General features: G+C 43.8%; 1 protein-coding gene across 1 annotated transcript in view; it reads right to left on the bottom strand.

Annotated features, from left to right (window-relative positions):
* Positions 1-3741: 3741 nt before the first annotated feature.
* TSR3 (TSR3 ribosome maturation factor) overlaps positions 3742-13308 on the bottom strand; it is a 46459-nt gene continuing 36892 nt past the window's right edge. Inside the window, exon 7 of the mRNA XM_082260276.1 lies at positions 3742-4071. Within this exon, the coding sequence (XP_082116402.1) occupies positions 3873-4071 (199 nt within the window). The 3' untranslated portion in view covers positions 3742-3872. The remainder of the gene's footprint in view (positions 4072-13308) is intronic.

Genomic DNA, 13308 nt, shown 5'->3' on the forward strand with positions numbered 1-13308 from the left:
CATTTAAAAGAGGAAGTTGATATTCCGGGAGGGGGGCATACCCCCCCCCCCTCCTTGCGGACACCCATGACTGGCATTGATGCGTGACTACATGTTTCATCGGAAATTACATCTTTAGGGAATGGGCATTGTACCATATTACTATTGCATATTTTTTGTTAAATAAAAGGCTCAGGTTTTTAACGTACTTTCACCACAGGAGTATATTTTTTTCTTTGGTGTTTATCTTCACATGCGGAGGTATGATACTTGTCCCTGCAGAAACACCACTGTCTCTAAGGACTTGGGAATTTAAAAAACCATGTTGTCAAAATGACCATTAAGCAGGATGAAATACTGGACCCTGTGACAGCAGATCTGGCTGATCTGGAAGAGACCAATAGGTGGATGACATCCACATACCATGTTTTTTGGAGGCCACGCCAGAGCTTTAACAGTCACTTGCACACCTTCTGTCTTTATCCTGCAAACAGGTGAGGCAGGATTTGAAGGCAGGGGAACACACAGTTCAGAAAAAAAACAGGGCATCTACCTCAAATGCCTGAGGATCCCTGGATCTGCCCAGCTCAGTGTTGAACCTGGTCACAAGAAGATCCACATTTGGAGACTCCATCTCTGACAAAGGGGCTTCAAAACACTTAAAGATGAAGGAATTACTTGCCCTAGTTCAGTTGCTAACAACAGAGTGTTTGCCTACCAATTTTCCACGGCTGGTATGTGCATTGCAGAGAGAGCCAGAACATGTAGCTTTGCCCATGACATGACCATGTCCACCTCTTCCTGAGCAGCACAGCTTCTTGTCCTATCCTGGTGATTTATATATGCCACTGATTTGTCCGACTGCAGTTGAACCAGGAGACCCCAAAGGCAACCAAGCCCAGAGAGCCAGACAAATTGAATGCAGTTCCAAATAGTTAATCAGCAAGGTCTGCTCCTCCACCGACAATGTTCCCTGAACTGACTGGTTCTTCAGAACACCTTCCCAGTCTGTCAGGCTGGAAAATATCATCAGTAACTTCCACGTTATCAGAAGATATGATTTTTTCCGCATCTGGGAAGATATCCACCACTCCAGAGCAGAACAAGTCTATGGATGCAGACACATAGGCAGATCCAGGGACTGTGGACACGTGCCCCAGGCCAACAGAATATTCAGTTGCAACTCTCTGGAGTACAATAGGGCATACAGTTCTGCAATAAAGGCAGAGACCATCTTCCTCAGCATCCTTAGGCAGAAGCAGCTAGAGGGATTCTCCAGGGACTCCACAGAGGCAAAGATAATTCTTCTGTAGGAAGAACATCTTGGGCTAAGCCAAGTATTCTACATGTCGTATCCATTATGTGATTGCCGATTCCTCTGTGGATAGACCTGCCCCCTTCCTCCACCGCTGCACGGCGACCAAGCTACTCTTAAAAGGTACAGAAACAAACACAGTCTGGCCCTCACAGTTTGGGATTCGTGCAAGGAGCACAGCCATAAGAGGAACTTTTTTACAGGGGCAATGACTAGTTTAGACTGTAGGGCTATTAGGGAACCCAATCTTCACCCATCACAGCAAGCATGCCCTCAAGTTACTTCATGGACCTGCAGAACACCTTACCAGCAACTTTAAAGGTCATTCCTGACCTTCTTAGCGGCGTCCGGGAGAGAGACCTTCAAAGACACATCTATTACTTAAAGAAAATAAAAAAGGTAAGTGTCCTTTTATTAAAAGTCAGCAGGTACAATATTTGTAGCTGCTGACTTTTATCAAAAGGACACTTACCCAGTGGTGTATTTTGGTTTTGTGCTGCCCTAGGCAAGATTAAAATCCCCCCCCCCCCATCTATATTTGTCCCACCCCTTCCTGTTTAAGAAACACCCCTTCATCTGTTGTCATTATTGAAGCCCCCAGTTCTCCTTGCAGGCAGGCAAACTGGTGGACGGCCCCCTGACCCCCCCCCCCATTTATTATTCACTGCCTCCCCATCACCCCATGTATTATATATACACTGACCCCTATGCGTTATATATGCACTGATCCCCCCCCTCCCATCACCCCATGTAGTAAATATACACTGACCCCCATATATTATATATACACTGACCCCCATGTATTATATATGCACACTGACCCCCATGTATTATATATACATTGACCCCCATTGTATTATATATACAATGACCCCCAAATATTATATATACACTGACCTCCCATATATGATATGGGGCTTTTTGGGGACGCCAGACAGATTTTACTCATGACCCAGTCCACCCTTAAAAGACACAGGGGCATATTTTGGTGACACCCCCATGAAAAGTGCCGCCCTAGGCCTGGGCCTTGTCGGCCTAGGCCAAGATACAGCGTTGCATTTACCTGTCCAAGGTTACAGTCCGCACCCGGGCCAGTTCTTCAATGGTCTTCGGGTCACCGGCATGTTTAGCGTCAGAGGCCGGCAGTAAATGGTCCCGCAGCCTCCTGGGACCTGTAACGTTTCCCAAGAGCTTGCAGGCAGGGAGGGGTGGGGCCGAACTTCCTAAGTGGAGTTAGGAGGACATAAAGCTTTTAGGGTGAAGTTCTACTTTAAGGACACTAGCACAACACTGAGGCTGTGCTATGCTGGGAGGCGTGCTATGACTGGACAGAAAAGCCTGCCTTTTTTTTTTTTTTTGGCCAATATGCTTTCACCTGTAGTTAAAAGCACCCAAGTAGCCATGCGTAAAAAAAAAACCCTGCGTCCTGTGATATACAATTAAGAAAACAGCTTTTACAGCTCTTTCCAGTGCAGTTCCAGTTGATAATCATTCAAAAGGAAGTTCTTTAAACAAAAAACTTACAGAAGTCATTAGGTTGTAAATATTAATTTTGTTTACAGTATGGGTGCTTCCCTGATAATATACTGTAGGTAACAGGAAAATATTAGAGTTTCATTCATACTTTTTTCTCCCTAGATAAGGGAATGTTTAGCACCAGAGGTCATAATAAAACTTTTAAGGAAATACCTGCTATGTTAAAATTTGCCGTCTTCCTGTAAGAAAAGAAAGTATAGAAGCATTACCTTTGTTTAGTAGTGTACTATGGGCACAACATGTCCTGTGTTCATTAAAAGCAATTCCACCTGCGTTCATGCTGTAAAGTTCCATGCTGCCTACACCTGCCACACACCATTATGGCTTTTTTTTTTTTTTTGCATCACAACTGCTTCTCTCCCATACAAGTCAATGTGAATATAAACACAGCTTGATGTGGGTCAATACAGCTTAGAAGTAGATCAGACTCCCCTATCAGTTAATTCTTAATAATCTCAGAAATGTCTGATGACTAATGAAAGTGTAATGAACCTGATAGCTGTGTTTTCCCATCAAAACCAGCCCAAAGCCTGTTGACATCAGCCCTTATATGTTGTGTTTTGCCATGCTCTGCAATGTCCAATGAGGGCACCCCCCCTCCAAAGTGTCTTCAGCACATGGAAACTGACTCTTTCAGTCTGCAGTATACATCGTTGTGCTGTCTCTAGCACCTGTCTGAAGACACTAGATCAAATATATTTTCCATAATTTTACTTGCCAAGTGCTGAAACCATACGCTTAGAATGGTACATGTCACAAACTTTAGGGAACACCACAGTAAAGCAATCCAGAAAGGCAGACTTACTTTGTAGACTTATTTTTTACTAATACTAAAATGTTGTTTCAGCTTTCACAGTCAACGAACATCTTTGCACACTTGGTAAAAAAAATAATCATTGCAAGGAATCATATTTAAACTTTCCAATATATTTAATTTTTATACAGGAGGTAGCAAAAACTATACATAAATACAAGATTTTTGGGAAAAAGTCTCATCGTTACTGTAACCTACACACTCATATTGTCACAGCACTCTCATCGCTTAGTCTCTCAGTCTCTTTTTCACTCCTTTCCAAACAACAGGCTTACTAGCTGCTGCTTCTTCTACTTTATCACCTTCAGCTTCCTCATCCGAATGGGACTCTGCATTGCCATCATTTGCCTCTTCAGTGCTGTTATCCTCCTCATCTGTCTCCTCCTCATCTGTCTCCTCCTCATCATCATCATCATCATCCATCACCCTAGAAAAGGAAAACAATTGTGGTCTATAGTTCCAAGACAACGCACTGCCTGCATTCAAACAGAACAGCCAACTGTTAACTGAGATCCAGAGATATCTACAGACAAGGAGCGGTGCAAACAAACCATTGCCACTAAATAATGAGCTTTAACCTATCATAACCAGGGGTCATTAGTGTATGGATGCTCAGACTAGGGCTGGGCGATATGGCTGAAAACTGTATCACGATATCAGTGTTTCATATCGGTCGATATCGATAATTATTGATATTTTTTATTACCCATTTAAAATAAGGACCCTAGAGTGAGAATGCAGGGCGGCGGGCATGGTACAGGAGAATGCAGAGTACTGGCATGGGACAGGAGAATGCAGGGTACTGGCATGGGACAGGAGAATGCAGGGTACTGGCATGGTACAAGAGAATCCGGGGTTGTGGGCATACTACAGGAGATGCAGTGCTGTGGGCATGGTACAGGTAGACCATGCCCGCAGCACTGCATCCCTTGTAGTGTGCCCGCAGCCCTGCATAATGGCAGGTAGTGAAGCTGTTTCACTTACCTGTTCCAGAGGCGCCTTCATGTCACCGCGCACGCGCCGCCGCCGCTCGGGAGAGGCCGGGAATAGCCGAAATTACACGAGCGGTGGCGGCGCGTGCGCAATGACGTGGCGGCGCCATTTTTAAAGCTTAAACCCGTCGGAGCGGACTTATCGTTCAAAGTCTTTTATTGCTATCGAAAATGTCACTATCGCGATACATATCGGTATCGTTTTATCGCCCAGCCCTAGCTCAGACCAAATATAGCAGTCAAAGAATGCGCTGATTTACTTGGGGATAACTCTATGACTAATTTTACAACCTAAATCATTTTTAGCATGTTTTCAGAGCTTTCGTTTGGTAGATAGGTTTAAAAATGACCCTAATCAGGTGTTTTATAATGGGCTGACAAGTGAACAAAACTTTTTATTTTGACAATTACAATTTTAAATACAAGTTGTTGGAAAAAAAAACAAGAAAACAAGTACACTACCATCTTAAGGCTGCAATGGCATTTGAAAGCGAGAGTGATCTCTATAGTAAACAAACTTTCAGCTTGGGCAGGGAGGACATAATATTTGGCATAAAAGACCGAAGGTAGTTCTGGTGTCCACCAAAGTCTGATACCTCTTTTCAATGGGAAAATGCTTTACATTTACCATGACTGGATGTCATGATATGGTTGGAAACCATGTTGATGGGTAACTAAGGAAAGACCCAGTAAACAGTGGGGCCAGAACACTAGGAAAACTTGATTATTCATCATTCTCACAGCACAAAGACCCATGAATTGGATCATTAACAGCTAGATTGAAAATGCTTGGGGATTAAAGTATATTTTACCCTTTTGCTATATACATAGGAGCTTTTTGTGTGCACAGCTTACTTACAGCAATCAATAAAATTTGACATAGCTGGGGCTGGAAGGACACAGCAAAATGATAAATCATAAACTGCGAAAAAAAATGGATTTTTGACTTACCGTAAAATCCTTTTCTCTTAAGTTTATTGACGGATGCATTTCTCTGATGCATATCAGTAGGGTTATACTGCCCCCTACAGGAGTAGGACACTAGGCAGAAAAAAAGGTCTGGCTACGCCTATGGGCAATCCCGGAGGGTACACCCTCTCTCTTCCTGCATAGGATGTCAGTTTTGTATCACAGCAGTGTCAGAGAAGTAACACCAACCCAACTCCAAATAGAGGGGTGGGTACTGCGTCCGTCAATGAACTTAGGAGAGAAGGATTTTACGGTAAGTCAAAAATCCAATTTTCTCTATCATTCATAGACGGACGCAGTCCTCTGATGCATATCAGTAGGGACGTCCCAAAGCAGTACCCAAATGAGGGGTGGGAACAGCAGAAAAAGAAGTCCGCAAGGCCAAACATAGCCAACCAGGCAACTCAGGACTCATCCGAACAACAACAAGATGAGGTCCACCTGAAAACCAAACAGGAACACCCTCAAGGAAGGCCAAAGGGGCCCCCTAAACAGCAGCCTACAAAACTTTGTGGCCAAAGGAAGCATCCGCAGATGCCAGCACATCCATCTTATAAAATTTAGTAAAGGTGTGAAGAGACAACTAGGTCGCCACCTGTAAACCTGCAGCACAGATGTCTGATGGCAAAAGGCCCAGGAAGCACTAAGCAACCTAGTAGAATGCGTCAAAACTGGGAAAGGTAGAACCTGACTCTTAATTGAATAAGCCTGCACCACCGTGTGATCCATCTGGAAGTAGTCGCAGCAGACGCAGGCAGCCCTTTTCTCGGGCCATCCGTGAGGACAGAGAGCGAATCTAACCTACAAAAAGACTCAGTATTTGCCACGTACACCTTGATTGGCCAAACTATATCCAGAGTATGCAGTGCATATTCCTTAGGATGTTTGGGCTTAGGACACAAAGATGGTAACACAATATCCTCGTTCAAGTGAACACTAGAAAACCACCTTCGGAAGGAGGAACGGATCCGAACGAAGTACCACTTGTCTCCATGAACCAACATATAAGGAGGAACAACAGGACAATTTCGCCAGTGCCAACACCCTGCCCACAGAAGTGAAAGCCACCAAGAAGGCCACCTTCCGTGATAAGGTAAGCAGGGGAAACCCCCGAATATTCGCAAAAGGAGGTTATCGAAGAACCGACTGCACTAAAGTAAGGTCCCCAGTTGATGACGGAGGTCGCACCGGAAGTACCAAGTGTCGCACCCCCTGGAAGAAGTTACGAACCAGGGAACGGGCGGCCAACGGCCTTTGGAAGAAAATTGCCAAAGCCAAAAACTGGACCCTGGATAATACTCAAAGCCAGCTTTTGATCAACTCCCCTTTAAAGGAAAGCCAAGATCCGGGCCACCGAGTAAGAGCGAGGCGGGGCCCAAGGAGACTCATACCATGCAACATACGACTTTCTCGTACGATGAGAAATCAACCTCTACATAAAAAAAAAAAAAACTTTTATGCCAGGAGCAAAGATCCCAGCAAGGAACTAGGCCCTTACTCCTGACTAGGCAGATTAAAACGGACATCCTACAGTGGTGATCGAAAGTTTGGGCACCCCAGGTAAAAATTTGTACTAATGTGCATAAAGAAGCTAAGGAAAGATGGAAAAATCTCCAAAAAGCATCAAGTTACAGATTAGACATTCTTATACTATGTCAACAAAAGTTAAATTTTATTTCCATCACTGACACTTTCAAAATTACAGAAAACAAAAAAATGGTTTCTGCAAAAGTTTGGGCACCCTGCAGAATTTATAGCATGCACTGCCCCCTTTGCAAGGCTAAGACCTGCCAGTGTCATGGATTGTTCTCAATCACCGTCTGGGAAGACCAGGTGATGTCAATCTCAAAGGTTTTAAATGCCCAGACTCATCTGACCTTGCCCCAACAATCAGCACCCTGGGATCTTCTAAGCACTTGTCTAGAAAACTGAAACTGAAAATAGTTGACGTTCACAAAGCTGGAGAAGGCTATAAGAAGATAGCAAAGCGTTTTCAGATGTCAATATCCTCTGTTCGGAATGTAATTAAGAAATGGCAGTTATCAGGAACAGTAGAAGTTAAAGGAAGATCTGAAAATATCAGACAGAACAGCTCACAGGTTTGTGAGAAAAACAATTCAAAACCCAGGTTTGACTGCACGATCCCTCCAGAAAGATCTGGCAGACACAGGAGTTGTGGTACACTATTCCACTATAAAGAGATACTTGTACAAATATGGTCTTCATGGAAGAGTCATCAGAAGAAAACCTCTTCTACGTCCTCACCACAAAAATCAGCGTTTGAACTTTGCAAACTAACATATAGACAAGCCTGATGCATTTTGGAAACAAGTTCTGTGGACCGATGAGGTTAAAATTGAACTTTTTGGCCGGAATGAGCAAAGGTACATTTGGAGAAGAAGGGGCACAGAATTTAATGAAAAGAACTTCTGTCCAACTGTTAAGCATGGGGATGGATCAATCATGCTTTGGGGTTGTATTGCAGCCAGTGGCACAGGGAACATCTCACGAGTAGAAGATAAAATGGATTCAATAAAATTTCAGCAAATTTTGGATGGTAACTTGATGCCATCTGTGAAAAAGCTGAATTTAAAAGAGAGGATGGCTTCTAAAAATGGATAATGATCCTAAACACACCTCGAAATCCACGGGGGATTACATCAAGAGGCGTAAACTAAAGGTTTTGCCATGGCCTTCACAATCTCCTGACCTCAACTTAATTGAAAATCAATGGATAGACCTTAAAAGAGCAGTGCGTGACAGACAGCCCAGAAATCTCAAAGAACTGGAAGACTTTAGTAAGGAAGAATGGGCAAAGATACCTCAAACAAGAATTGAAAGACTCTTGGCTGGCTACAAAAAGCGTTTACAAGCTGTAAAACTTGCCAAAAGGGGCAGTACAAGATATTAACTCTACAGGGTGCCAAAACTTTTGCAGACGCCATTTTTTCGTTTTCTGTTATTTTGAAAGTGTAAATGATGGAAATAAAATCTAACTTTTGTTGACACGTCATAAGAATATCTAATCTGAATTTGATGCCTTTTGGAGATTTTTCCATCTTTCCTTGGCTACTTTATGCACATTAATACAAATTTTTACCTGGGGTGCCCAAACTTTCGATCCCCACTGTAAGCTATGACATATTGGTCACATGCAGGCTAAAAGCTCTTCTTAAAAATGAAATCCTTTAACCTGCAGGTGCCACTTTAGCCTGAGGGTGTGGGAGTGTTTATTCACTTAATAAAGTAATTTCCAGATACAATTACAGTAATAAAAACAAAAATTAACAGAAAAAAAAAGTAAAATATTTTCCAGGTTTCACAGTCTATAATAAAAAAAGAAAAAAAAAACCTAGCATGATTTGGTCAAAATTGTGTACTAAAATGTTGTGTCTGTCAATAAACTCAGAGAAAAGGATTTTACAGTCAGTACAAAAATCCTATTTTCTCTTCTGTTCATTGACAGACACAGCTCCATATTCTGCACCATTAGAACGTCCCAAAGCAGTGCCAAACATGAGGGGTGTGAATAAAAAACCCAAGGCTAAACACAAGACAATCCCGGTAATGGTAGCTCAACTAGAACAGGAGCCCATCCTGAAATACACCCTCAAGAGAGAAAAACAAACCCTCTAAATCACAGCCTGCAAAACCTTGCGGCCAAAGGAGGCATCCACAGATGCCAAAACAACCACTTTGTAAAACTTTGAAAAAGTAAGCACCGAGGACCAAGTTGCGGCCGTGCACACCTGCGCCATTGATGCCTGATGACAGAAGGCCCAAGAAGCACTAAGTGCCCAAGTACAATGTGCCCTCACAGTGAAGGGGGGAACATAGCTCTTAAGCGAATAAGCCTTGGTCATTTCATTTGGAAATGGTACCAGAGGAAGCCTGTTCCATGGCCCGTTCGTAATCACAAAAAGCGAGTCTGACCTCCAAAAGGACTCAGTGGCTGCCAAATAGACAGGAATAGCTCAAACAACATACAGAGTATGCAAGGCAAATTCCCTGGGATGGGACACCAGGACGGCAGCACAATGTCCTCATTCAAATAGAAACCAGAGACAAACTTCAGGAGGAACAAAGGCCACGGTTGCAGGAACCACCAGATAGGGAGAACGACAAGACAAAGCCACCAGCTCTGGCACCCTGCGAGCAGAGGTGATAGCCACCAAAAAAAATCACCTTTTGTGGCAGCGTAAGTAACAGGATCTCCTGTATGTTTTCAAAGGGAGGTTTTTGAAGAACCGACAGAGCCAGGTTCAAATCCCACGGTGGCAGAGGAGAACATACAGGCAGAGTAAAAAGATGAACCCCTTGAAGGTATGTACACATCAATGAATAGGAATAGGAAAAGACACTTGGCCTTTCAGGGTGCTCAAAGCCAGTTTCTGATCAACACCCTGTTGAAGAAAGGCCAGAGTCTGAGCCACCCAAAAGGAACGAGGATGGACTCCTCGAACCTCACACCAGGATATATACGCCTTCCACGTCCAATGATAAAGCTTTTGAGATGTAGGTTTCCTTGCCTTCAACATGGTTGGAATCACCGAGCCAGACAATTCCTGTCCTTCAGCACATGGCTCTCAACAGCCAGGCCGTCAAAGCCTGCGACCGTAAAACAGGATGGCCCTTGAGAGAACAGATCATCCCTGAGAGGAAGCCTCCAGGGGACATCGGCGACCAGTCACACCAGGTCAGCGTACCAAGACCAGAGAGGCCAGTCTGGAGCCACTAGAATGACCTGAATCCCTTCGGCCTCGATCCTGCGTAGAAGTCGCAGAAGGAGCTGGAGTGGAGAAAAGGCATAAATCACATGGTTCCTGGCTCCATGAGCACAAACAAACAAGCCAGCTCAATGCCACCCAGGGAGTGAGAAGGGGGGGGGGGGGAGAACCCCAGAGGAATCCACCACCCCAGGGATTACCCGCACCCCACACCGCATCCAGGGAAGGAGAGGAGGGGGCCCTTAAGGAGAGGAAGGGGCCCTTACTTACCGATCCAGCGAAGCGTGCGGGTAACACTACAAAGACAGGAACCTCCGTATGCGACCTTGCAAAACGTTTAACTCGCGGCCCAGCCCCCATCCAGTGGGGCTATGTCGTGGCCGACCGAGCGTGGAGCTACGGCCTGCGCGCGCTCGCTGGCCAGGCTGAGAGGACCACTTGAACTTCAATTGTGCAGCGCGTCGCTCAGCCCGGCAGTTGCTAGAAGATCTCCACAGGAAAAAAATAGGAAGAAATCAAAAAACAGACAGAAAAAAATAGACAAAAATGCCAGGACCTAGGGCCTGGCAGAGAAACTAGGTCCTACTCCTGAACTAGGCAAACAAAAACTGAGTATCTCTAAGCAGAGAGGGGTATTATGCCAGCTGTGGGCCGTAGCCAAGCTTTTGTGTTGTCTGCCTAGTCCTACTCCTGCAGAGGGCAGCATAACCCTATGGTACAGAATATGGAGCTGTATCTGTCAATGAACAGAAGAGAAAAGGTAATTATAAGTAGATAAAAAAATGAAGTATGTGCAGCCATCATAGGTAGACACAATTTACACAATTTCCATAGGAAACTAGGACTTTTCATTTTCCCATAAAAATTTACAATGGATTTACTAATCTAAAATTACTGGAGCCTGGACACAAAACGTCACATAGCTATACGTGCGGATCGTGGCCATCTTGTTGGTTAGAAACTACCAAGGATTTTGCATATGACATGCTCGGTTTTTACTGTCAATGTGTGAGTATTTTGGATTTGTTTTGTTAAACATTTGAGTGTTCTTACCTACTACACTATGTAGTTTTCTGTTCTCATTTTTGGCACATCTAACCTGTGGAGAGATGCTCTCAGAGGGGATTTTAGCTTGGTGCAATCTTTGGTGAACAGAAGGGAGTCTGATTGGAGCTGGAGCACTGTCAGACCACCTATAATTTGGTGGTCCCTGCCTGAGGGTAAGAGCCCCGCTGTGCTGTGGTGTCGGTGGACGAATATCATTTTCACCAACAGTTGTATTCCTGTTAAACACTCTGGGTGTCCTATAGGATATATGGACTTTTATTAGAATGGACTAGAGCTCTGCATTTTTATTCTAAATCGAAAATGACTGCAAATAGCAATTGTGCTTTCTTTAACTATTATTTCTAGGACTGAATTTTTTTGGTGTTTATTTTTATTCAATTAAATATTTAATAACTGGATATGAATATTTCAGATTTACATTTGTAGCCAGAAAGCTTTCTATAAGCTAACTGATTTACATCTGAGAGATCAGATTGCAGAACTGAGTTACAGAGGACATGCCCCATTTCGGTCAGATAATATCCACTGCCTTAAGCCATAGATGGAGTGATTTTTTTTACTGCAACCATGGGAAAGAAAAAAAATCACTAGATTCCCCCCATCCACCACACAGTCAGTGTTCATGGGGGAATCCCTCCTGTGGAGTCATTGCGTTCTTCCGGTGGGGGAGGGGGTACATTCAGCCTACCCATACATGGTCCGAATCTCGGCCAGTCCCTGCTAAACTGGCCTAGATTCAAACTGTCTACAGCTGGCTTTAGTCGTTTATTTACAGACTGCCAACAAACATACAGATAGCAGGAGGTTCCTCATGCCTAGTACACATGACGAGAATATTGTACGAATAAAAACACATTAAGAGCGATCGTCTGATAATCTATTCATTTGTACACAGCTTTTGAGAGCTGATCATGACAGTTCATACAAAAAAAAAAAAGGAAGGGAAGAAGCACGAAAATTTTTCTTGATTTTCGTGTAATTAGTGTAGTACTTCTTTTAAAAAAAATGAGTGGCCAAGACCATGCATGCTTGGAAATGAAAGAATACATTGCAGAACAATACATCACTTCTGAAGTTGTATTCTGTCTTAGGAGCATTTTTGTAACTTTAGAAACCTCTTTGTTTTCGATATGAGACTACCATGCATAAAAAAAATTAAAAATGGACGATCATTTGTTTGATATTCTCATCGCGTGTACTAGGAGTTAGCCTAGAATGCTTTACAATCTAAGCATCATGGAGGCACCTTGTATTAAAGCTGAACTCCAGGAGTTCAGCAACTTTGTAAAAAAGTGCAGGCATTCTATGAGTTAAAAAGGATCTTTAGTCTGTTTAAAAAAACTAAAAGTCAGCAGCTACAAATACAACTACAACATGGCACTGCCATGTTTACTGTGAGAAGCTGTCTGTGACTCCCTGCAGCTTCACAATCGGCTAAGCACTATGTATGTGCGAGTCACGCTGCATTTTGTGAATGGACCCGTAGCCTCATGAGACCTGTGACATGTACCAGGAGGTTGGGGGCAGTGAGGGACAGGGGGTTAATGTCCACCCGGATCCAAAAGTGGGGGGGAAGGGGGAGATAAAGCAGAACTTCCTTTTTCAGGTGAATTCCTGCTTTGACCCCAACGAGGTTCATGCCAGCTCCTGGACTTACTGTATCTCAATTATTTTTTATCTGTCAGGCTTTTTGTTGTCCTGGGGGATACACTCGAGGCTGTGAGAGTATAGAAACACACAGAGCAGCTATGCCTGCCCCTCCCCTATGCTGCCTATTGACAGGAGCCTTTGTATTTTGTGAAACAGTTCACATAATACAAAGGCTTCTGTGATTAGGAAGGAGGAGGGGAAGATCAGGTATAGCAGCTGCACCAACTTTACACTTGAAGGAGCTAAGACCAGAGTGTC

Source organism: Pelophylax lessonae (genome assembly GCF_965119305.1).
Source record: "Pelophylax lessonae genome assembly, chromosome: 6".
In the NCBI taxonomy this organism is placed as follows: Eukaryota; Metazoa; Chordata; class Amphibia; order Anura; family Ranidae; genus Pelophylax; species Pelophylax lessonae.